Genomic DNA, 23,815 nt, shown 5'->3' with positions numbered 1-23,815 from the left:
TTCCTAGTGAGAATAGCACAACAGCTACCCTGGGAGAGCCTTCATCATCACCCCTCAACAGAAGTCTTGTTTCCCTGCATAAAGGCGCAGAAAAGGTAAGATGTTGTTCAAAGACAATTAGCACAGGGGGGAGGGTGCGTAGCCGAGCGGAGGCTTTATACAGAAGGGGAAAACTCCACATTGGCCACGTGTGGCTTTTGAGCTCATGTCTAATAAGGCTACTAAGCTAAAAATATTTGATAAACACCACTAAATAATGCTTTCTTGTTATCATAGGAGAATCTCTTTAAGCTTAACTGATTTTTTATTTTTTGCTAACGCTGTGGGGCAGAAGTTTGTGCTGACACCTGGGATCCTGAAGGGTTGACATGACTTTAATGTCACACTGTTCTTTACTAATTCCAGTGCAATTACAAGGCAGAAATATGTGACTTTTGTTCCTTTCTCTATCCCTCTCTGTCCAAGAGTTCATGCACACAGGAAGCAATGTGCTATATTGCTCAAAATCCTTAGAAGGCAGAAGTACAGGGCACAGATAATCTAGACACCTGGCAGGCTCCTGGGCCTGCCCTGCTCTGCCCCCTTGCTGCCTAACTCAGTATGTTTCATACTCGTTTCAGAACTATAGGTGATTTTGTTCCCTTTTTATGAACTGTCTTATTATTAATGTTTGTTTCTCAGCACTGTATAACAAACCCTGAACTCTCTCCCGTGCACTCAGCTCTATTATAACACTGCTGCTCGTCTGAACTGTGCGGGGCTGGCGGCTGTTACTGAGCTGCTGGGCTTCGATAGGAAAAGAAAATACACAGATAAAATTGAGATTATGGCAGGTATGTCCTGCCTTTCAGAAAGGAGAGGAAGAGCTCCTTTCACAGCATAGGAGTAATCTCTACTATGCTCCTGTTCTGGATTAATATCACCCCGGCAGGCTGGAAAACTCTGTAGGAACTCCCAGCTGAGCATCCCACGCTCATCCCACGGGCGCAAGCTAGGGAGCTACAGCAGGGCACCTTGTGCAGACAGAAATAGGCAGGGTTAGAAGAACCTAAGAGCACCACACTGGACAGCTGTAGCAACGAACTGCACTGCATTAAAGCCATTCCTGCTAACACCCAAAGTACTGGGTTAGTAGAGCAATCCAGGCTGAGTTCTCTAATCACCACTGTAACCCCACTTGTGATGAATCAGCCCCACACGGATTCCAGCAGTAGCAATGAGTGTAATCCCTGCAGGTACTGCAGATCTCGTGTATGAAGGGCACCACCGAGATTAACCTCTGCTCAGAAACATGGTCCTGAACAAGTTTCTCCAGACTTCACAGTCCACCACGTAACAGTCAATATTCCATATAGCCCAGGAAACCACTAACCCTTGAGTCACCAGAGGAATAATCCCTCCAAAAAAAAGAGAAGCAGCCACCAAATAGCCAAAAGAGGATCTACAGAGAGAAACAAAATACGTGGGAGAACTAAATTGTCTGATCACTCATGCCTCACCAAACAAGGAAGAACTTAAAGCCAAGAAGCAAAGCAAAAGAACACAGACCTGTGCAGTGGAAGACAGAGACAATATGTAACATGGGTTAAAACCTGTTATCCTGTGGCTGAGCCTCAGATATTCTCCTGACACAAGGAAGGGGGACAGAAGCCAGGAGATAGCTGCAGTGAGCTGTTTATAGCTGTAGTAAGTTGTTCATAGTGAGCATCTGAACCAGTCTTTGGAAAGCAGCCATGTAAACCCCACGGACATGCTCTAAGCTCACTGGCCAACCTTCCCCATACCCAAATCCAACCTATCCTTTTTTGGCAGGGGCAGGAGAAAAATAGACAGAGGGTGCATTTCCCCTTCCCAGTCCAAATCTTTGTTCCCAGAATCCCCTTGAGGGCCATGTCTGCTCCTTCAGCCTGAGTCCACCCTACCTGAAGGTGTGCGACACTCAATCATACAGGTACTCACTGCACACAGTCAGTGAGCCTTCCAAGGCCAGTCACACTGCCAATAAGTTTTGCTCACTGTTTGTTAGCATAGAAGCCTGGAGATTCAATGACAATAGTGGGTATGTTCTCCATCTCAATGGGACTTATTCTGTGATGAATCCAATATGACAAAAGCTTTCCTGAGCCCGGGTAAGAATGCCCACTACAGACAGGGCCTTGTCATTAGCAGTAAAGTACAGTCGCTGCCACAACATGTATTCACTTATAAACACATCACGCCTAGGTCACATTCATGCAGTGCAATATTGCTGAAGTCCACCATCCCATCCCATCCCATCCCGAGTGCTTTTGCTGTGCCAGTCAATAATAGGTACAACTGAAAACTTTATCATATAATCTCAAAGCCTTCAGCATAATACACGGCACACACAGAGTTCATCAATTTATGCATCTGCACCATAGGCTACACTGGAGTTTGTTACCAATGACAGCCCCCACAAGCAGTAATTTCTGCCCCTCATTATATGTAGAAATCCTGTTTAAAGACAAAACCGATAAGCACAGTGATCAGTTAGAGCTCCCTTTGCTGTTCATGCTTACACCCCTGTAATTCCCCGTTTACCTGGGATGTGCTTTGCCCAGCCAATGATCACCACCAGCTCCCTGTCTGCCAGGTCGCAAAGGGTTGTCAGGGCTTTGATGTCGCTCTCCGGCATGGTTGGATCAGGCATGGCATAAATCTTCTCTGGCTCAGCCACCAGCAAGTGGGAGACGATCTTAGTCACTGCACATTTCAAAGGAGAAGTTGTTGTATCTCTCATGACATAAGGTGTCATAACAGCCCTTTCTAGAAGAACCTTCCTGGGTAAGATGTGCCTACAGAGCCCATAGGACCTCAGAAATGGTTTTGGTCACAACAGGAGAAGATTAGGTTGCAGCTACACAGGCTGTAGTGATCTGCCTATGCCAAATCAGCTCTGCCCTGGGATGACAAAGGCAGGAAGCTACTGTAGGCTGTCAGCCACTCTCTCAGGTAGGTTCAACAAGGGGAGGATGAGGCATGAATAACCAGTTGGATGTGGAAAAGTTTAGAGAACTATGGGAATATGGAAGAGAGAAATCAGCATGGGACCCGTTCTGTTAACGTAGCTTGCACACAGGAAAAGATCAGGACATCACTAAATGGATTTACACCATCTCCTAGGAAAAGTCTGGTATTTAACCCCAGGTACGATTAATACAGACCTGGGCTGTACCTTGGGTGTACCCAATCTACTTCTGCACTATGATCATAAGAAAAAAATGCTAGTGCTGAAGATTACTACAGGAATCAAAAGTGCCAACTGCTCTGTTGTATGTATTGGGACCCCAATAAAAAAAAACTTAGTGGTTGCTCAAAGAACCGCAATTCAAGACCAATACATACGTGGCTTTTTAGCTGGAGGAGGGATCTGTAAGCTCAGATAAGTGCTACTCTCAGAATCCAGTCTCCTCTTGTATTTCTGGCGGCCTCCACGGACTCGATCCAGACGAACACCTGGAGGTAAAAAGAGATAAATCCTCATGATTACTTAGTGCCACAGGGATCCTTGACATGCAGATGCTAAAATTTGCTAAGTAAGAGGTTCCCAGCACTCCAGGGAGCTTTCCTCTCCCAAACACTTCAGATGTCAGCTGAACCCAGCAATCCCAATAATACCAGCTAGAATGCCTCCAGCTCTAACTATGCTGCTGTGAGCATTACTTTTATTCAAAACATTAATGAAGACAGAAATTAACCCATCCAAACTCTTGAATTGCCATTAATCTGACAGGCAAAAGAAAGGCTTCAGACCTCAGTGCCCCCTAAATGATCTTTCTTTTAAAAAGCAAGACTTAAAAAGGCAAACAAGCCTGCAGTTACAAAAATAAACTTTTAGATTGTTCTTACAAATGAAAAGTTAAATGTTCCATGACCTCTCACTGTTTGTATTTGAAAAAGTGACCTACAGCAAATAGATTATGAACTATGAATTCAACAAAGATGTTTCAGCCTTGATCAAGTAAGACAACAGTAACAAAAGTAGAACCCCCAAAAATAGAGACAACCTCTGATACAATAAAACAAAGATAAAGGTGAAGTAGGAAGACACTGAATAATTTGTTGTAGCTCTTTCAAAATGCAGTGAATCAAACTGTAAATAGCACGCTGAAAACAGTTCCCAGCGACTGGAAAGCACCAGTGACTGTCAGCATGCAAAAAAAAACATAGTGCAACACTGACAGATTTTGTATTAGTACAAAACCCAATGTTAAAAACAAATCACGAAAAAAGCCATAGATATTTGTCCAATTGTCAGCTATTTCTGGCCAGTCATATGGTCTCTGGTAATCAGTTCTTGTAAACAGGGGTAACTCCATCTTGCTTGGAGAAACTGCTATTGCAAAGGACTTTATAAATAATCTTTCAAGGTAAATGTAGGAGCATTCAAATAGAATAAAAATTTGCACTTACACTATACAAGTACTTCTTTAGAAACAAACATGCGTTTATCTAGTCTGATCATAGGAATCAATTATGCGATACACTTGCTAATCACATTGAGCCATTAATATTTTGCAATCAATCCACTATATAAACACAAACAACTAAAAGCAAACACTCCAAATCAGTTTTGAAGTGACATTTCTTGAACAACTTGTACACCTGAAAAAACCTGCAGTCTGCTGACAAATATTCTGCCCTAGAAAGAAGTACGTCTGTCACACTGTGCTTTGCAATGCCCACATACGCTCACCGGGTCGAGGAAAAGAGAAAGCTTTTACTGTAATGCTCACACCAGCCCCACTGGCACCACATGAAGCTGTTACCTGCCAGAACATCAAGATCCTGATACTCTTTGTGGCTGGAGCACCTAAACCAGCTTCTCTGACAGAGTATCAACAGCCTCACAACAGCAAGAATACCCAACATCGAGCAGGGTGACAGCACTCAGTTACACAGTTTGACAACAACATCTCTCTGGCAGCAGCAACAGCCACATGGAGGTCTGACATTACCTGTAAGCGATGGTGTGTGGGGAGAGAGGTTCATAGGCATGATGTTATTAATGCTATATAGCTGCTTCCTTTTAAGAGTCCTGCTGCTCCCATTGAGCAGGAGAAGCAGGAATGAGCAGGGCTGGAGCAATCCAGAGCAAAGGAACTGTGGCTGCTGTGGGAGGATGGCAGATGTTGAAGATGGAGAGAAAGACATGAAGTCGAATAGGTGAACTCAGATCAAACTGTGTAGTTTCCTTCCCCTGCTTCATTTTCTAGTTCTGACCCAGTCTGGAGAATTCACCGACACCCCCAAGTGTAAGTACCACTTTTCTCCTCCATTACAAGGCAGAGTTTCTGCAGATTTTGTCCATCGCTTCTTTTATCTCCATTCCCCGCAGCAGGTAGCCTCTTGGCGAGACTCTTTTCTGGGAGCCCCCACACATTCTAGAGAGTAACTTCAGAAAGGGCAGCCAGGAATCCCAAACCTGACATTATGTAGGGAGACCCCTGAGGACCAGTACTAACAAAGTTCTGGATGAAGCAGGAAACCTAATTTCCATACATTAATTCTTTCCCTCTATAAATATGCCCTGTTTTCCTAAGAAAGAAGGCCTCCATGCTCTGCCGAATGAATGAAACCCACCGAAAAGCCAGAAGGGGACAGAGAGATACCAATTTCAGGAATTGCCAAGTAAACCAAGTAAAAAGGTGTGAAAATTAAAAGGCTCAGGAATATGCTGTGCATCAGGAATACACTGTGCAAAGATCATGGAGGAATCCAGAACAGGACCTCAGGTCTGAATTACAGCTCCCCAGGACCCTCACAGAAGGAGGGTCACAGAGGGGTCCATCCCCTCACACAAGTACGCAGGATGCCATTGGTGCAGGGAGACACCACTCTCAGCCCAGGAGAAACCAATACACAGCCCTTCAAGGTGCTTTTGCTGTGCAGTTTGATAAGCGCTGGAGAGGAGAGGACTGGGAGGGGTAGGGAGGAGACGGGGGAAACAGCTCGTTTCCTTCTCCCAAGGAGAAGCATGCCATCCTCCAGTGCTTGGCAGGGGTACGGCTGCACAGGTTGCAGCAGTATTAGGGACCCTCAATCAGATTATAAGGACACAAAGGACTTAAGTGCATTAAAACAGATAAGAGAGACGCAGAGAGATTTACCCTCCATCCCTCCTTCTCTCACTGAGCAGATAGAGGTCTGTTTGCCCAAGGACTTTGGGTTGCTAATTTTGAAAAACTGTTTGTCCTCCTCTTGTTCCCTATCCTGTACGACACTCCTTGAGGCAAATGTTTTCAATCAGCGTTTGCAGAGCCATTGTTCTACCCTGTCGTCATCGCTCTCGCTGCAGAGCCGGTGAACAAGCTGACCCCTACGGAGCACATCCCAGCGCCAGTTGCTGAGTGCAGCGACCCGCAGGTGCTGCAGCAGGACAAAGCATGCCAAACCCTGAGTTCCTGACTGTGACGCTCTGGACATCATGACATCATTGCAAAAATCCTTTCTCCAAAGATCTGACAGCCTAATAAGTCACATCTAGATGGAAGGAAAAAACATGGCCAAAAATCAGGACCTGGTACTCAGCTGTGGTATTCAAGTGGTTTGTTAATACCTCCTGCGGTACTTTGCTCCGTGGTGGATCTTCAGCCGGGCAGGCTGGTTACCGTGCAGCTCTGGGGACGCACCAAAGGACACTCCAATGCAATGGGGCGGTGCAGTGGGTGAGCTCAGAGAAGCAGCATGAAGGAAAGCACTGAGCAGAGAAGAAACGGAGGGGGGACGTAAACTGAGATATGAATTGAAGTGGGAGAATGTAAGGAGAAGGGAAATGAAAGAGATGTCTGGAGCAAGGCTGCGTGGTTATACACTGTATACCGAAGGGCAGATTTCACACCAAACACGCAGTCAACCTCGGCTTTAACTGCAAGGTGCAGCAGCCACTTAGGAGATGCACCCAGTCCATAACGAAGTCTCTTACACAGCATTAGGTGTGACAGCCTGACAAACAGAGAGCAGTAAAAGAAAGCAGCTGCCTTCCAGCTCCTGCACAAACACATTTCTCACACAGATCCAAATCGGCCAGTTCCCATGAGAGAAGGCAGTCATCCTACAAAGTTGTCACCACCGTAGACACTCCTGGACCCCCCTCTTCTTGACAGTATCAGCAAGGAGGGGCTGCTAGAGCAACAAAGAAGGGAAGGCTCACATACACGTTGCGAGATGCAACAGTGCAGTGCAAATTTTGGGAAGTACCACCCCTTGATAACTGAACATTCTAGCAGCTGTTTCTTCACAAATGAAGGCAATCTGTGCTGGAAACATCCCCTCTCCTCCCACTCCTCTGTGTTGCAAGAAAGTGCTGCTGTTCATTGAATCTTGTTACGTTTTGGGGGACCTTGCACAACAGTCCTGCCATCCTGTCTGGCCCAGGTGTGGAGCTGAGCCCAGTGTCCGCTACAGGGACCGAATCCCAGCTCCCCAGCAGCACGCTCTCCGCTCCCCAGCCTGCCTGTGCCCCCTCTGACCTAGCAGGGAGGAGGGAAGGACCAGGACTTCTGCAGGACTTCTCAGCTCAGCATCCTGCCTGGGGTAGGGATGTCAGTTTTCTAAGCGTCCTGTGGGTGCCACTCGTGTTCCAAGCACTCTTGCAGAGAGATCTGTGCCAGCACTGAGCCTCTGCAGTGGGAGAGCTGATCTGCTGATCTGTTCAAGCTCCCTGCATTTCTCTGACGTGCCCCTCAGAGAGACGTCTGCCTGACAACTTTGGGATCAGATGTTCCCTTGCTGACTTGATAGCATCAGGCTTTGGGTTTTTTTCCTTAATGGAGTAAAATAATTCCAGCTTTTTTTAAAAGCTGGACCCAGGCCGAGTCTGTCGGAAGTAAAAATAGCCGAGTATGCAGAGGCGACAGCACACAGAGTCAGGTTTAGTTTCTCTTTTATTTTCTGCGGACTAAAAATACACTTAAAAGCCCTGTGAAGCTAAGCCCTGGCCAGTGGGAAATGCAGTCTAGGCCCAATATCAGCTGTCGCATCAAATTACTAGCCTCACCTCACCTTCCATCAAGTCCTGTCACATGCCCATGAATTGATAGGAACAGAAAGATCTATCTCGCCAAAAGAGTTAACGGAGGAGCCAAGCTACAGGGTTTGCATGGTACAGTATGTGTCCAGACCAAGAAAGGGACAACCAAAGGGAATGCAGGGTAAGTGCTGCCCAGGGAGCAACGCTCATGGGGCTGCTTTTGCTGAGCTTCACCAATACAGCAGCCAAGTCCTGTGCCCACTGCCCACCTAATCCTTGATCTGCAATTTCTGCATCAATCCTTGATCTGCCATTTCTGCATCAATACAGCCTGCTTGTTCTCCCAGGGTCTGAGATGGGATGGTGCTCTGTAGGTAACAGAGATGTCCTTGTCCCCAGGTGCCGCAGTCTAAAGTACAAGGACTGGCACTGTTCAAGGAAGCTGGAAGGTATAGGCTAAGAGCAGAGAAAAAAGGGAGAAAGTTGGTGCCCAAGTTGTCTCTCACAGAATTTCCCTCTTCCTTTCTGCTCTGAACTTCAGGAGGGACAACAGGATTTGGCAATGGGATGAGTGAGCCAGGAGAAGGCCTGTCAAAGCAACAGAGAGCAGTGATGATAAAATTTGGGCTTGCCAAGATGGGAAAAGAAACAGCCTAAAGGGGAAGGCATCTCTGTTTAATGAGTGGAGATGCTGAAACCTGCCTAGACTCTCTTTTGTTACTCTGAGATTCCTGCATGGAAAGGCAAAAAGATCCCTTTATACTATTAGGATCCTATACTGCTGCAAAAAGAGGCCAGACCCTGGAAAAATCTACTGGCAGATGACTGGTGTAATTATCCTACTCACTTGAAACAGACAAAAGTAACTTCAAGATTGCAGGTCAGCATGACCAGAAAAACCCAGCGACCAGCGTGGTGCAGATCAGCAAGCCTGGGAATGACACTTGTAATGGAAGGGTGGGGAACCAGCCTGGAGAGGTGGGCAGGTCACCAGAGGCTGTGAAAATGTTGATGCACATGCCTTAAGTTACCATCGAGCAGTGGGACATACATTCAGTCCTATCCCACTCTTGTTCACCTCGGAGGATCTTACCTTGTGTGTTGTCTTAACTGCATAAAAACTTGTAGCACAACGGCTGGGGTCTAAACACCCCTGGATGGCTGCGGCTTTTATCAGCTTCCTCTTTTCTGTACGTGTTATAAGAGCACTAAGCACAAATCCTGGTGACAGAACGCACAAAGTGTTTATCATAAACCTGTGTAGAAGTGAGTGATGCCTCTACAAACCCACACAGATGTACGTGGATGGGGCCTGGACTTGATATTTAAAAGAATGGAGGTTTAGTTAGGTATGACAAGAACCTAGATCAAACAATAATTCAAAATAAATGGGAGGAACCAAACTAAACAGATTGATAATCCATTGGATACGGCAGAAGGTGTGAGGAGGGTCCTGGATGCACCAGTCTTACAACCAGAAAACAGATACCAAATGCCATTAGCCCAATGTGCACTTTGAGGACAGCTCGCCCACTGGAAGCCTCCTCTTTGGAGACCTAACCGTTGCCCTGCCAAAAGCAGCACGTGCTCTGCATCATGCCACCACGCAGCCCAGACTCAGCCACATCACAAATACTCAGTTCATGCCTTGGAAGATAGTTGGGTGTAGATGATATAGACATCAAAATGCCACTAACTGCACCTGGAGATTCTCTTTCAAAGGGCGAAATGTTAACTGTTTTAAACACAGGGGTATTTTAGAGAAAGAAAAATAATTTTTCATTTTTTTTTTTTTTTTTTTTTGTTTGGATGCCTCCAATAGTGATATTTCTGGCACCGGCTGGAGGCAGAATACTCACTCTATAAATACAAAACCATTAAATCACATGCAGCAGCAACCTGATCAGGGCTGCCTTTTAATTTCCTGACATGAGCTGGCCACTAACCCAATTACCCAGAATCCCTGGAGGAGCCCTCATCCTTCCCAGGAAGCACAAAGCAAGAACCCGAGCATATTGCAGGGATGTCAGTTGAGCTTTCACTGAAATCAAATATCTTCTTGAGAACACATGGCCTTGTAGCAGGGATGGGGGCAGGAGGGAGGGGCTGCTGGAAACACTCTGCTCCATTGAGAGATTCTTCCACTTGAAAACAGAAATGAAACACTGTCCCTTTGGTTATGTTGCTGAAAAGGAGCTCTGCTCTTGATTCAGTTATCTGGATTTTAATGAAGGATGACGACAAAGTTACTAAATGGAAGTAGTTTGAGGTTGCCAGTACTTGGAATCCCTTGTTTAGATACTAGATGACTGCCACCAATCTGTAACATCGCAGAGTGGAGCCTCTCCAGGGTGACAGATTTGTTTCCTTGGGAAACATTTACACCACCAGTCACTGGCTGCAGCTGGTAAGGGAAAAAGCAGAATTAGGAGTAAACTCTAGGAAAGTTCCACTGGCTACAGGGCTTCCTAAACAGCCAGCGTCTTGAACAGGAGGAGCGTGGATTTAAGAGACAGCCACTTCTGAAATGTGGAGATGAGAGGCTCGCCATCTCTGAAGTGGGGCCACCTCCAATATTCACAGAGGTGCATGCACTTAGGCGGCACAAGGGTTATCAGATTGTTACAAGTTCTTTGGAGGTAAGAGTATTTCCAAGGACATGGGAAATAGAAGGGAAAAGGGAAGAATTAAGGGGAAAATTAACTGAATCAACTTTGTGGCTCTCCTCTGCTCACTTCTCATTCGTATTTCGCTACCTGCAGTGTCAGTATCCACACATTCCAGAAATTACTACATCAAAAATTAGATTAGACAGATAGGAGCCCAAGAGCTTGGGGGATTTGTAACAAAGAATTTGGGTGCCCTGTTGAATTTTAACACATTCTCCAGTACTTCTTACAGAAATGCATTAGGAGCAAAGGAACAAAGCCTGGGAAAGCAGCAGCAGTGTGGAGGGCAAGGCTGTGAGGTCGTGTTTAACCACCCAACATCCAAAATCAAACCTTTGAGCCCACTTACACAAGCCATGTGTCATCTGAAATTACATCTACCACTTGAAGGTAAACAAATTGCTGTAGAACAGAAAGGCCATGAGTAGCTAAAGCGTGAATGGCAAGGGTATGTTCTCCCCAAAACTGACAAGATATAACGAGGTTTTAAAAGAGACCTGCCAAATTGCTGAAATTTCTCTATCTATCATTCTAGAGATGAAGAGAGAGCAAGATCTACTCTGTAAAGCCCAGAGTTCAAAAGCTACGTTTTGGTCATTGTGGGCACAAGACAAACAGTGCTGGGAGCCCAGAGAGGCGATGGGGTGGCCAAAACCAGGGATGCCCAGCTCTGACCAATGCCTCTCCTCCGCAAGCTGCAGGGCATGCTGCCTTCGCTGGCCATGCCCACTGGCCAGGCACGTATAGATATCTCTGTTTGGGGTCAGCAGTATTATGGGTTGCTCAGGATTCTTTGATTTTTGTAGAGCAGGGAGGCATGCACTTCTACTGGATGAAGATGTGAAGATGCCCCATCTCCCACTACCTGCAGGCTGTACTTCAGCTACGCCAAGAGTAACAGGACACAGGTTTTCCGAGGACAGTGCGTCTTCATAGGAGCACTAGGACTGGAATCCCGGACTCCAGATTCAGCAGCTTCTTATCTGAGCCTGCTAGTGAGGGTCTAATTAATGCTCTCTGAGGGCACACTCCAGATGGAAGGTGAAAGTGAGAGACAGGCAGCCAGACAGGCCAACACTTCAGACATCTGAGCCAGTTGGGCTCCGTGAGCAGAGCTTTCTGCCTGCTGCTTTCCCCAGCGAGTCTCGCCTGCCCTGCAGCGTCACACCAGGAGAACCTGAGACAGCAAAGCTCTGGTGTCCATGCAGTTTCCTTGTTGCAAAGCATTGATCGGAGCTCTCTCAAAGAAAGTGGCCTGGATATCTGAGACAGCTATTGATTGCTGCATTGGCTCTCTTCCTGCCCTGATCCTCATTCACTCGGCATTGCCTGAATAACCTACACTTCCATGTTAGGGGCAGTCACCCCAGATCTTAAAGGGCTACATTCACAACTACTCACCCAGCTGTACCCCATGCAGGCAGGAGAGAAGATGCCCGGTGACTCTCATACACATTCCCCAAGGGGAGGACTTCAGTCTCTCCTGCAGCAGCAAGCTGAGCATTTCAATCATAAGGCAGAAGCTTGAGGTCGTGGTTACCTGTTTTTACCACCTTTGAATACTGGCCTTCTGCTGGAAGAACAGGCTCACACCATATGCCCAGTGGGCAGGACGCGGTGTGTACCTCATGTATGATGACAATAACCAGGAAAATCATTCCTCCCTTAAAGAGAAGAAATCATGAAGCCCATAATGAAGTACTAATGGAATATTGTACTCCTTCAGTTTCTTTACGCAGAAATGCCCTCACTGTTAGCAGCCCAGTGCCAAAGACATCAGGGAGAAACCTATCAAGAGAATGACTGGTTTCTAGATCTCACCTTTAACCACAAGACCATTCAAACTCCTGGTAATCACGCAGGAGAAAGAACCTAGCTTATCAATCTCCTACCATGGAGGAACCCAAGGAAGAAAAGAGAGAGGTACACTGAGGTGAAGCAGGAAAGGGAACTACTGAAAGGAAAAAAATCATAGCTCAAGTATCAAGACACATTGTGTCCTAATGAGTGCTTGGAGACGGCAGATTAGGCTCTCTGGGGCAACCAAGACATCAGGGATTTTAAAAACAGTTAAACTACTAGAAATGTACAGCTAGGAACATTCCTGCCCTGGCAGGGAAAAAGGACGGATTAGCAAATAGGATGACAGAGCAGAGATGGAAAAGACCAATGAACCTTTTCTAATCCAAAGTCCCTCGTCAATTCTGCATTTTTGAGCAAGTCAAACAATTACGGATTTATTCTTTCCAGAAACTCCTGGCTCTGTGGAGACGAAAGACTATAAAACCATTTTCCTCCCTTTTTGGATTCTGCTTTTAAAGATGTGTATTGATTGAATTCTGTATACTAATACTTTGTGCTTCCACCAGGTTTCACATAAGGTTAACTAACCAGTCCTCACAATCCTTTTGCAAAGAAAAGCAGTATGACCTTCATTACTCAGCTTGGGAAACTGAACAGAAGAATGAGTACAGAAGATGCCTTTCTAACATCACTTGACCACTCTGTGTTAGGACTCAGGAGTCCTATTTGCAGATTGCTAGTGTAGTCTCCTCTGCTCCTCTTCATACAGTCATGTGCTCTTGCATCCCACTACTATCAATAAATCTTTATACTGTATATTCCACAGCTTTGAACATTACGGGCAGGATCACAGATACACTCACATCAATAGCAAACCACCCTTCCCCAGCGGCCTTAATGATGCTGAATCAATCCCTATATGAATAACTAAATACACTTCAGCACAAGAGCAGCCTTAGAGTCAAATTTCAGTTTGCCATGAGTAGTATCCCATGGGGTTCAGGAGTCTACGCACCCCATGGTACGAGTGAACCTACAGTGCTTTCCAACCTAACTCTGCTCTGGAAGGAGTTAACTGTTTTCACATGACTTGGAGGCTAAGCCACAAAATCCTTCACAGGACCCTGCTCTAGACTGTGTCAAACTCCCAGAACTGGAAGCACAGGATGCCCTGGCTACACAGTCAGGCATGCCAGCGCCGGCTCCTGTGACTACGCTCCCCCACTTGCCAGCTCCAAGAGGCTCAGCTTCTTGGATGCGGGGCAACATAGGCACAGGCAGCCAGCAAGCCGGGACCCAGGCTGCTGCTCTGCAGGATGACTGGAGCAACATCAGGCTTTTAGGGTTGTTTTATGAGATTCATATAAGCAGGTTAAAGCGCACCACCAATCCACACACCCACAAAAGCCAGCGTCACTAGTGAGAACTGTCGTATGGGTGAGGGGATATATCCTCTCCCTGAACTAACACATGCAGAGAAGCAGGTTTCCAGTGGTCCCTCTTTAAGTAAACAGGGTTTAAATCTAATCTACATTCTTAACAACACTGGCTGCCATCAACTTGCCTCTCAAGAAATGAGAGAGCCCTGGCGCAAAGCAATACATGCTCAAGTGACATTGTAAAATTCATCACTAGCTGTTATGATGGCCTGGAAGTAAGCTGTGTGCTGGTAACACGGCTCCAGTGTACAGGTCTTGTGCAGACCACAGCCAGCTGCTGTTCCTTCTGCTTAAACTGAGGGGACTGTGCTCTGCCAGGTACAGCAATACAGAAGGTTACATGCAACACACTTCTCCTTCCTTCCCCTTCCTCCCCTCCATGCCTCTCCCAGAGGGACCCAAGAGAAACAAAGCTTTAAAGTCAATCCATAAGGATGTGTTTAATTGCCACTGAATTCCCTGTGGCTCCTCTTCAACGGACAAGGATTGGGGAAGGGCACAGCAGGAGGAAAAGCAGCACAGGAGAGAAGCTGAACACTGATCTTAGAGTGCCAAACAGATCAATAGGCTGAGCAAAGAGCAGGTTGAGCATGCAGGGCAGGGGACCCACAGTTTCCAGACAAACCTCTACTACCCACCATTGTCAGAAAGTCTTCTGACTGGGAATATGGGCAGACCCTCGTTGCACACTATGCCGTAACTCTGCATTAACTCCACCCTTCCCTTATGAAGCCCAGCCAACCCAGTCAAGATCACGCAAGAGCCTCTCCTCCCCCACACTGCAAAATTACCTGGGGAGCAAGAAGAACAACACCCTCCAGCCTGGAGTTCCTTTGGGAAAGGAAAAAGTCTGGAACAGCCAGTTTCATGTTATTTGTCAAATTTACAAGTGCTAGAAGTAATACACTAGCATGAGGGTGTTGACTAGAACCACTCTCCTCTCTGGACAGTCCTCTTGGTCACTGGCCATTCTGACTCCTCTACAAAACCTGTAAAAAGATACCTTCAGAAAGCCAGCGAGGACAAACATGTAGATAGCCTAAGAGATCCTGCAAGGCCTGGGGACCCAGGTGCTGTTGCAACAGAGAACAATTCTCAGTCTGACTCTGTCTTACCTTCTTTTAGCATCCCCACTTTGAGGCATTTCATGAAGCGACAGGCCTGACAGGACTTGCGCCTCCGTTTCGTGATCTCACATTCATTGGTGGCCGGGCAGCTGTATTCAATATTCCCTGCAATCAAACACAGAGATGGTCACCCAGGAACCATGTGCTCCCCACTGATCCTGGGACAGGCTGTAGTGCCCAGACATTCTCACTGCCATCAGTCTGTACATGATATGTGTTTGCTCACTCATTTGCACACAACACATACTCTGAGACCACGGCCAGCTGATGATGGCTCTCAGAGAGCCCAGCACTACTTATTAGAAAACATGTCAGAAAAAAAAGCAATAATGCTCTAAATATTGGGAGAAACCTGTCCATCCATGTGGCTCACTGTAATGCTGGGCTTTCAGGCATAACGTGTCCTCCAGGCACGTCACCATCTCTTGTGCTGCATCCCTTATAACCTGGCCTATCCACTGAAGTCCAGGGTTCAGAGTAGAGGCAGCTGAGACATTAGCAGCACTCCCTTTGCCGCCAGTATTGCTCCATGTCTGTGGGATGGATGTCACCTCTCCTTTCTTGCCTTCCTTTGAGGACCAGAGAGCTCAGGGATGGCATTCCCTCCTTTGATTCCTCTTGCCAGCTAGTGCACTACAGGTGGCAGGGAAGCAGTAGGTTCAGATTGAGAAAGATGGATAAGACAGTATGTAAAAAGAACACAGGCTCTCTATGAAAATCTTTCCAGTTTTACTTTATTAGGACCTGTGAACCTGTCTTTCATCCCTCTCCAGAGAGTATCAGCATTTCTTTCCTCACTCCTTTTCACTTACGATCACCTCACAGAACCTCACAACACTGTCTCTGAGACAAAACAAGGAAAGAAGTATCTCAAACTTATTTCTAGTCACATCATACTTTATCATAGGCCAAGCTGGACATGACCCAGCAATGTGCACTTGCAGCCCAGAAGGCCAACTGCATCCTAAGCTGCATCAAAAGAAGCACTGCCAGCAGGTCAAGGGAGGTGATTCTCATCCTCTATGTGGCTCTCATGAGACCCCCACCTGGAGTGCTGCACGTAGCTTTGGGGTCCCCAGCATAGAGATGTTGGAGCGACTCCAGAGGAGGGCCACAAAGACTACCGGAGGACTGGAGCACCTCTGCTATGAGGACGGACTAAGAGAGTTGGGGTTGTTCAGCCTGGAGAAAAGAAGGCTCCGAGGGGACCTTACAGAGGCCTTCCAGTACCTAAAGGGTGCCTACAAAGTCTGGAAGGGAATTTTTTACAAGGGCATGCAGTGATAGGACAAGAGGTAAAGGCTTTAAACAGGAAGAAGGTAGATTTAGATTACATATAAGGAAGAAATTATTCTCTGTGAGCATCGTGAGGCACTGGAACAGGTTGCCCAGAGAAGCTGTGGATGCCACATCCCTGGGAATTTTCAAGGCGAAGTTGGACGAAGCTTTGTGCAACCAGGGCTACTGAAAGGTGTCCCTGTCCATGGAAGGGTGTTTGCAACTAGATGATCTTTAAGATCTCTACCAATCCAAACCATTCTATGCATGCAACTGAAACATGGATGCAAGGGTCTGATACAAGGATGTAAGTGGAATTATGCTAGATCACAGTGTAATGCGACATTTTTTCAGCCCTAGAAGACAACAAACAGAAACGGCTGTGTCCACTTTGCTATTCACTTTGGAGGTGATGTTTCTGAAAAGGGCTGTTCAAAGTCTGCTGTGGAGCAGGACTAAAAATCTAAGCTTGACAGTGATGCATTGACCATGACAATATATTTAAGGCAGTCTAGCAAGTGGGTAAATCAGGCAGCTCTGAAAAGGATTTCTAATCTCTACAGTCAGCTCAGAAGAAAGGAAAAGTTGGCTTGGTGGTTTAGAGCAGGAAATTGAGATTCAAGAGTTCAATCAGTGCTGTAGGGAGAAGAGAACATACGTTATGGACCCTGTATACCATCAGATTAGAAGTAGAGCTTACAATTTAGCAGCACCGGGACAGGACTTGATTTTTGTTCCTACTTCTGTAATGGATTTCGATGTTGTGTGCAAGACCCTTCCTTCCTCTAAATAAAGACCAACAATCTGATACATATCAATCTCTTGGGGTGCTGGTTAGACCTTGAGGCTAACCAAGCATTTGGAAAGCCCATTGGGAATTTGAGTAGAAATACATAGCACAGATTCAAAAGGAAGAAAGCACCATTTGATTTATCTTGCTATACTTGGTCCATGCTGGGTGAAATCCCAGCAGCACACAACCCCCAAAGCCTAAAGGTGATCTGCCTGCTAGTTATAAACCTTCTACCTCTTGCCTCTTGTTTTATCACAAGAACTGCAACTTGCCCCTAAGCTCCAGCCCAGCCACCCCATTCTCCACCACTGCTCATCTGCCCCCAAAACACAGTTTGTCTGCAGGAGCAGTGTGTGCTGCACAAGTTGCTTCCATTCAGACTGTATTTCGTCATTGTGCAGCACCTGAATTTCAATAGCCAGCAATGTATCAACATTCTCAGAGAGCTGGAAATTGAGATTCAGGCTTGATCTCAAGGTAATAAACAAACTTCTGCTCTAGACATAGAGATTCAGCACATTACAGACCTGTGAGTACAGAATCCTGACCTCATCACCGAACACTTTGCTGTGCCCCACACAGGAAGGAACAGAGTAGGAACAAACACGGGATAAAACTCAACACAGTCTCACTTTGGAAGGTTTTGCCTTAGTTTCAGTGCCCACTTCTCTCACCAAAGCTAGGATCAGAGTTCTGGAGAGATGTAAGATTTCATATTTTAAGGTCCCAAGAGTCAAAAATGTGCCCCCTAACATAGAGACACCAAGGGCATTAAGCCCTTCCATCAGCAGCAGGCAGTGACAGCCCTCATCTAGCAGCTCAAGGTCCCTCTACACTGCGTCAAGCAGGTTCTCCAGCTTCCTGATGCCTCCAGCCCATGGATCCTTGACGAGCAAAGAACTGGAAATGGTCTACAAAACCCATAACACAAATAATTGTGATAAGATCAGAGTAAGTGTAGGTACTGGTTACCATATACACCCTGTATGTACAGCTTGAATAAACAGTTCTCAAAAGCAGTATTGTACTGGAATCATGACTGTTAAAGGAGCAGAGTCAGAGGAGGGGTGAGCACGGGGCAATCTGCACTTCCTGGATGGCAAAGCAGTGGCCACCACGTAGTGCAGTAGCCATGTGGCTTGCTGGTAAGCACAGGTGAAAAAATACACCCAGCACTGGTGAGACATCCCATTTCAGCAAGCTTATCGCCTTCACATGTGAAACAGACTCATGTGCACCTTCCACAGGAGAAGGGAGAAAAAGAAAAAAGCACCAGCAGCTGCATCTTATAACCCTCTCTACAGACTCAAATTCTAGAGGTGAGGCCCATTGTACCCTTTTTACCCAAGACAATGTGCCAAAGTAAATGGAGTTTTATATCAGGCCCCAAAACATGCTCTGTGCTGCATGGTTTGAGAGCTACAGCTGAGGGCAGACCTGCCCTTATTGCAGGAAGCAGGGACATCACCAGGGAAGGGACAATAGCATTACCCAGGCAGAACTCGTCCAAGAAAAAGTATCGTCTTGAAAACTTTAACAAAGTTCTCTGACTTTTTTTTTTGTATGTCTCAATTTCTTTTATGGGTCCTGGGGCTGGCTGCCAGCACAGTGAGCTGCTCACAGCTCCCTGTAATTTCTATAAGTGCCCTGTGATAAAGTGATGAGATTAACTCATCGAAATTCCAGCAGGCTCCCAGCAGCTGGCGGTCACACCACCAGCCTGGCTGCCAGCACAGGGGGCTCAGAGAGAGCTTCCCCTTCGCTGCAGCAGCTGGGGGAGCATCGGCACACAAGGCTGCACACGGACAAGTCTGTATGCAAACAGAAAATTTGAGTCAAGTCTCTGTGTTGGAACTGTAGATTATGTGACCCAGAAAGAGAGGGCAGAAAATGGGATAAGACAAGGACTTGCTTTGAACTGTTCCTTGTTAAAAGGAATTTCTTCGACTCAGACAATATTTACATTCGATCTGAAAAAACTGCTAGGACCTCACTGATGCCAATGCACAAGATTTACCTGAAAAACAGCTTACAAAAATCAAGTGGTAGGTGACCAGATCAGAGTTTGAATTTATTCTAAGCCTTCACACGTTGCCTTGGAACACAAATCACTTCCTCTCTGTGTCTTATATTGCTTGTCTGCAAAATGAAATGAGCACCAAACCTACCTTCTGGGGAGACTGAGTCTTGTTTCGCTAAGGTTTAACTGTATTTTAAACCTTAAGAGAAGATGCTAAGAAACAGCGAAGGACTATTAAAGTGACAGATCATGGTTTTTATGCTGGAGAACTATCAAATGACCCTATTTTCTGTAAAATTAGACGTTTGTTAAACAGTTTGGAATATAATTTCCAGTGCAAATAATAGGAGCACCTGAAAATTGCATACCAGAGCTTGGTCACTCAGGAGACCCCACAGTCAACATACCTCTCTAGAAGAGGAGGGACTGGGAAGAGGACAACGGCTCCCTGAGCTTGGGGAGCACAGTAAAGTCCCACCCAGCTCCTGTTTAAATCATGGACAGGTCTCCTCGGGGTATCTGAGGTCAGAATTACTACAACACCGAGAGTACAAACTGTCCCCCATTTACTGACCTGGCCTTTCGATAGGGAAATTCGAGAAAGATTAAATAGATGTAGCCAAGAAAATCTTTAAAGCTAAAACATTTTCAGCTTCTCTTTCCTAAAGAAACCTCCCTATTTCTCCTCTGTTTCTGGTTTCTTCTTCATTGCTTTTCACCATTCTTTCTCTCTCCTCACCTTTCCTTGTATACTCTGTCCTGCTCTGCACTGCTGCACACAGACCTCTCATCTCTTTCTCTGGTGACTCAGAGGGCAGCTTTTCCTGAATTTCAGGGGAAAACCCAGATTCAGACATATCTTCCGTTAAGTTTCAAATCTCATTCATTCAGATCATGTTTTTCACCTTGGTGATCTCACACAGCGTGCTACAGTTATGCCCAGCAATGTGGTGCCACTTTCTGCTGGACCTACGGGGCCAGAGATGTGAGAGAAGGAATTCCCAGGGAAACCTATTACATAAGCACCTCAGCTCATGCATTTGTTTCATCTTATCCCAATTTTCGTAATAATTGTACACTGCCCTCAGGGTTGTTTTGTTGTTGTGGGTTGGTTGGGGGTTTCTGGCTCTGGTTTGTTTGCTGTTTAACAAGAACTGCTTGCACAATCCCGCAGCCTTAGGAAGGTCCCATCAGGCAGTCAATGCCTCCGTGTACTGCTTCTGCATGACTGGGACAGTCTGCAGGAGAAAACAATCTGACTTTTCAAGAAGCCACTATCTCCGATTACACTTTCATTTCAGTACCCACAAGCTTTTGTCCTGAATCTTTTTTTATCTCCAATTCCAAAGGTAAACAGATCATTTGGGTGTTTCAGTGAAAAGGGACCTGAAAAGTGTAAAAAGGCCCTCAGCGAGTGCAGTGCCAAACCAACAGTTCCTCTGCCCAGGCTGCCCAGGGAGGGGGTCGAGTCGCCTTCCCTGGAGGTGTTTAAGGAACGGGTGGATGAAGTGCTGAGGGACATGGTTTAGGGAGTGTTAGGAATGGTTGGACTCGATGATCCAATGGGTCCTTTCCAACCTTGCAATTCTGTGTGCCCTCAGCAGGCACCAGTCTGACCGCTTCGCACGGTCAGGATGGGAAACGCTGCTACTATGCATGGAATGGATTCTCTGTTACCTCCCACTCATATCAGCCCTTCTAACTTAAGTCATCGTAGCCTGGGCCTGGTGTGAGGGAAGGTACTCTGCAGAAATCAGAGGAAAATCTCTCCAATGATCCGTACAAAGCAAGAGAGGTTATTTTTTAAGCCACGGTTTTCAAAGAAAGAGATTCAAATATTGACCCTGTAAACCTGTATTTAGGCACTTGAATAAGTGACCTGAATTTCAGCAGTGCTGTGTTCTGCTTCCAGGTACGTGTCCCTGATCTAGGCGTCTGAGTATACAGAAGCATCAAGAGAGGCTCCTGTTTTAGGAAAGAAAAAAAATCAAAACAAACAACCCCCCCACACACACCAAAACAAACAAAAAAACCCCAACAAAAACAAACCCCCAAAATTCCTCACTGTAGTGAATGCTTTTATCACTTGCAGGAAAATGAGATTTTGGAAAAGCAGGTGAGATAATCCCTAGTGCTTGGATTAACCAAAATTTTACTTTATCCAGTTTATACAGTAAGAAAAGCAGAAATACGAGGACCAAAGCTTCGGGATTACTGATGCTATGAGAGGAAAAAGGCGTAGCTACAGACATAACACCTGCCCTGTTTGCCTCCTCAGGGTGGCACGCTTGGCTCCTGCTCCACAAAAAAAAGACTTAAGACATTTTGCACAACCTCAGTTAAACGAGCCTCCTGCTCACACAAGGATGCAGGAGTTGGGCCCCGGGGCTCCCTATGGGCAGCAAGTTTGTCTGTAGGGCTTCTGACACAGAAATTTTGAAGCTCCACAGCAAAGATCCTTCTGCACAGCGTTCTCTGTACAGATGTACTGAGGCAAAAAGAAAACACAAGACTCAGAGTTGATTTGCACTGAAGGTGTTTTCCTGAACCCAGGTGCTAGAGCTGTGAATAGTAAGCAGCACCCAGGCATTATATCCAGGGAATACTGCACTTCCCCTGATTACGCTTCAGAAGTTTTTTTTGAAAGCTCAGGACATCTCCTAGTTTTTGACTGTGAACTCCTACCTGAAAAGCCATGGACACCTTTCAGAGAAGGACAGAAGGATAGGACAGTGCCTGGCTGCCGTGGCCACTACTGTAGGGACACAAAGCCTCCCGTCTGCATCTCACGGGCCCTTTGCTGATCCTGTAGATGGTAATGCTCTTCTGCCTCAGAAAAGGAGCAAACTCTCTCAACCATTCCTCCCTTCCCAGGAGCCACTCTAACCACTGTAATAACAACTGGGAAGCCCTAGAAGGCTATGGATTTTGTAACAAGCCTGTTATAAATCCCTACAGGTCTTCTGAGCTGTATTATCCACATTTTAAATCCCTTATTAGTGTTAGGGCATCCCAGTACAGCTGTTGTGTTGCTACACTCACTGACTTTGAAACTTCCAAGACTCACGCAGGAAACCCACAAAGGCAGACGTATTCAGAAGATGATGGTAAATGTGTTTCTTCTCTCTGACTCTTCCAACAACCAGTTCTCCTCAAAATCACTCCTTGCAAGTCCTGCTGTATCACCTTCCAAGCACAATAGGAGACGATTCACAAAGATCAGAGAGAGAAATCTTAATTCAGACTTATTTTCCTGAGCTTTAAGCTTTTCTTTCATATCAATGGGGCATTTCAGAAATAGTCTTAATATTCACCATTTGAAGATGAAAAATAGATGCTAAGAATATGTTGAACAATAAAGGACTTGTGTGGTTACATAGCACTGTTACTAGTAAATATCTAGACAGGCAAAACTACCTACTAGCTGTACTGACTGATGAACAAAAGATAACAACAGTATATTCGATTGATATATAATGTTCTACCTACTGAGAAAACTATTAAAAAATGTATAAAGTAGACTTAGATTAAGAATTTGTATCCTGTAAGAAATCCAGCTTTAGCCTTTGTCCTAAATTTAGATAAAAGGATTAGAGAGGATTTCCATGGAATAGGAATTCAGAAAGTTTTAATTCAGAAATACCCATAACCTTTCACATAACAGATTCATTCCATTACATTCAACAAACATGAAATTCTAGGTTTCAAATCAGACCTCTCTTAAGCACCAAGAGCAGCATATTACAACACAGCCCAAATTCAAATTCTCTGCTGCCTTCACTAGATCGCACATTCCACATTATTCACAAGGTCAGTGATGTCCATGACACAGGTTTTGTGGACAACACTTGCATTATGGAAGTGAATGCAAACTGCCGCTAGTATATAGTGGAGATCCATAACATTCCCACAAAGCAATACAATGACAGAGAAATAGGATTGAAGTGTTGTGAAGCAACGCTGGCTGACCGAAAAGGCTTCAAAAGGCAGTTCAGAATTTCTAACTGCCTCAAAGCATGGGAAGTCCAGCCCTCACGTTCAAAATAACATGTTCAGAGAGAAAGGTCTGCAGCCCAGTGGCACACGCTGCCATCGCATCTCAGGTTTTTGCCTTTCCATCAAGCATTTCCAGTGCTGCAAAGTGGAAGTAGCACACAAGTTTCCAGACCTTGATCGCTCTCTTGCGCCATGTAGCACAACATGAGAGAGGTCACAGGTGTGACCATCCCTGTGGTAAAGGTTAGGATGTGTTGTGTGATCCTGGCTTAGTTCAGTAAAACCGAACACTCCAATTCAGCTTGAAGTCAATTACCAGTTTGGATTTTCCCAGCTTCTTCTTTTCTCCTATCATCAAAATTTGGCTTGGGGAATTCTGACTTGGTAAAAATTCTGCTTCTCTTTGGAATAATCCTAATGATGGTAAAGTCCCACACAATAATAGTAGTGACCTCAGAGATAACCAGCCATGTCCATGCTGGCTTTCAGCCTATCTTCTCCCTGTTACTTGAAAAGCAATAGCTCCTGTGCTGTCCAGGAGAGTCTGGCCTCACCTGGCCAAGGGGGATGAGTTGGAGAGCTGTCAGGCTCAGAAAAGGCCTATAGCTTGGATGTTCATTCTTCCCACTGCTGTAGCAGCATCAGGGAGAATGGAGAAGCTATTGCAGGATCTTTCTGCCTCAAGACATGTAGGTTT

General features: G+C 45.8%; 1 protein-coding gene across 9 annotated transcripts in view; it reads right to left on the bottom strand.

Annotated features, from left to right (window-relative positions):
• The window catches only part of ESRRB (estrogen related receptor beta), a 167,741-nt gene that overhangs the window by 13,002 nt on the left and 130,924 nt on the right, over positions 1–23,815 (bottom strand). For all 9 annotated transcript variants that reach the window (XM_054067444.1, XM_054067447.1, XM_009556837.2 and 6 more), the window contains 3 exons: positions 15,020–15,136; positions 3,367–3,477; positions 2,563–2,724 (listed from right to left, as the gene is read on the bottom strand). In XM_054067444.1, the coding sequence (XP_053923419.1) occupies positions 2,563–2,724; positions 3,367–3,477; positions 15,020–15,136 (390 nt within the window). The remainder of the gene's footprint in view (positions 1–2,562; positions 2,725–3,366; positions 3,478–15,019; positions 15,137–23,815) is intronic.

The sequence above is a fragment of the Cuculus canorus genome, chromosome 5 (genome assembly GCF_017976375.1).
Source record: "Cuculus canorus isolate bCucCan1 chromosome 5, bCucCan1.pri, whole genome shotgun sequence".
NCBI classification, from domain to species: domain Eukaryota; kingdom Metazoa; phylum Chordata; class Aves; order Cuculiformes; family Cuculidae; genus Cuculus; species Cuculus canorus.
Note: the sequence above shows the minus strand (reverse complement) of the source record. Positions and strands in the feature narration are given on the sequence as shown.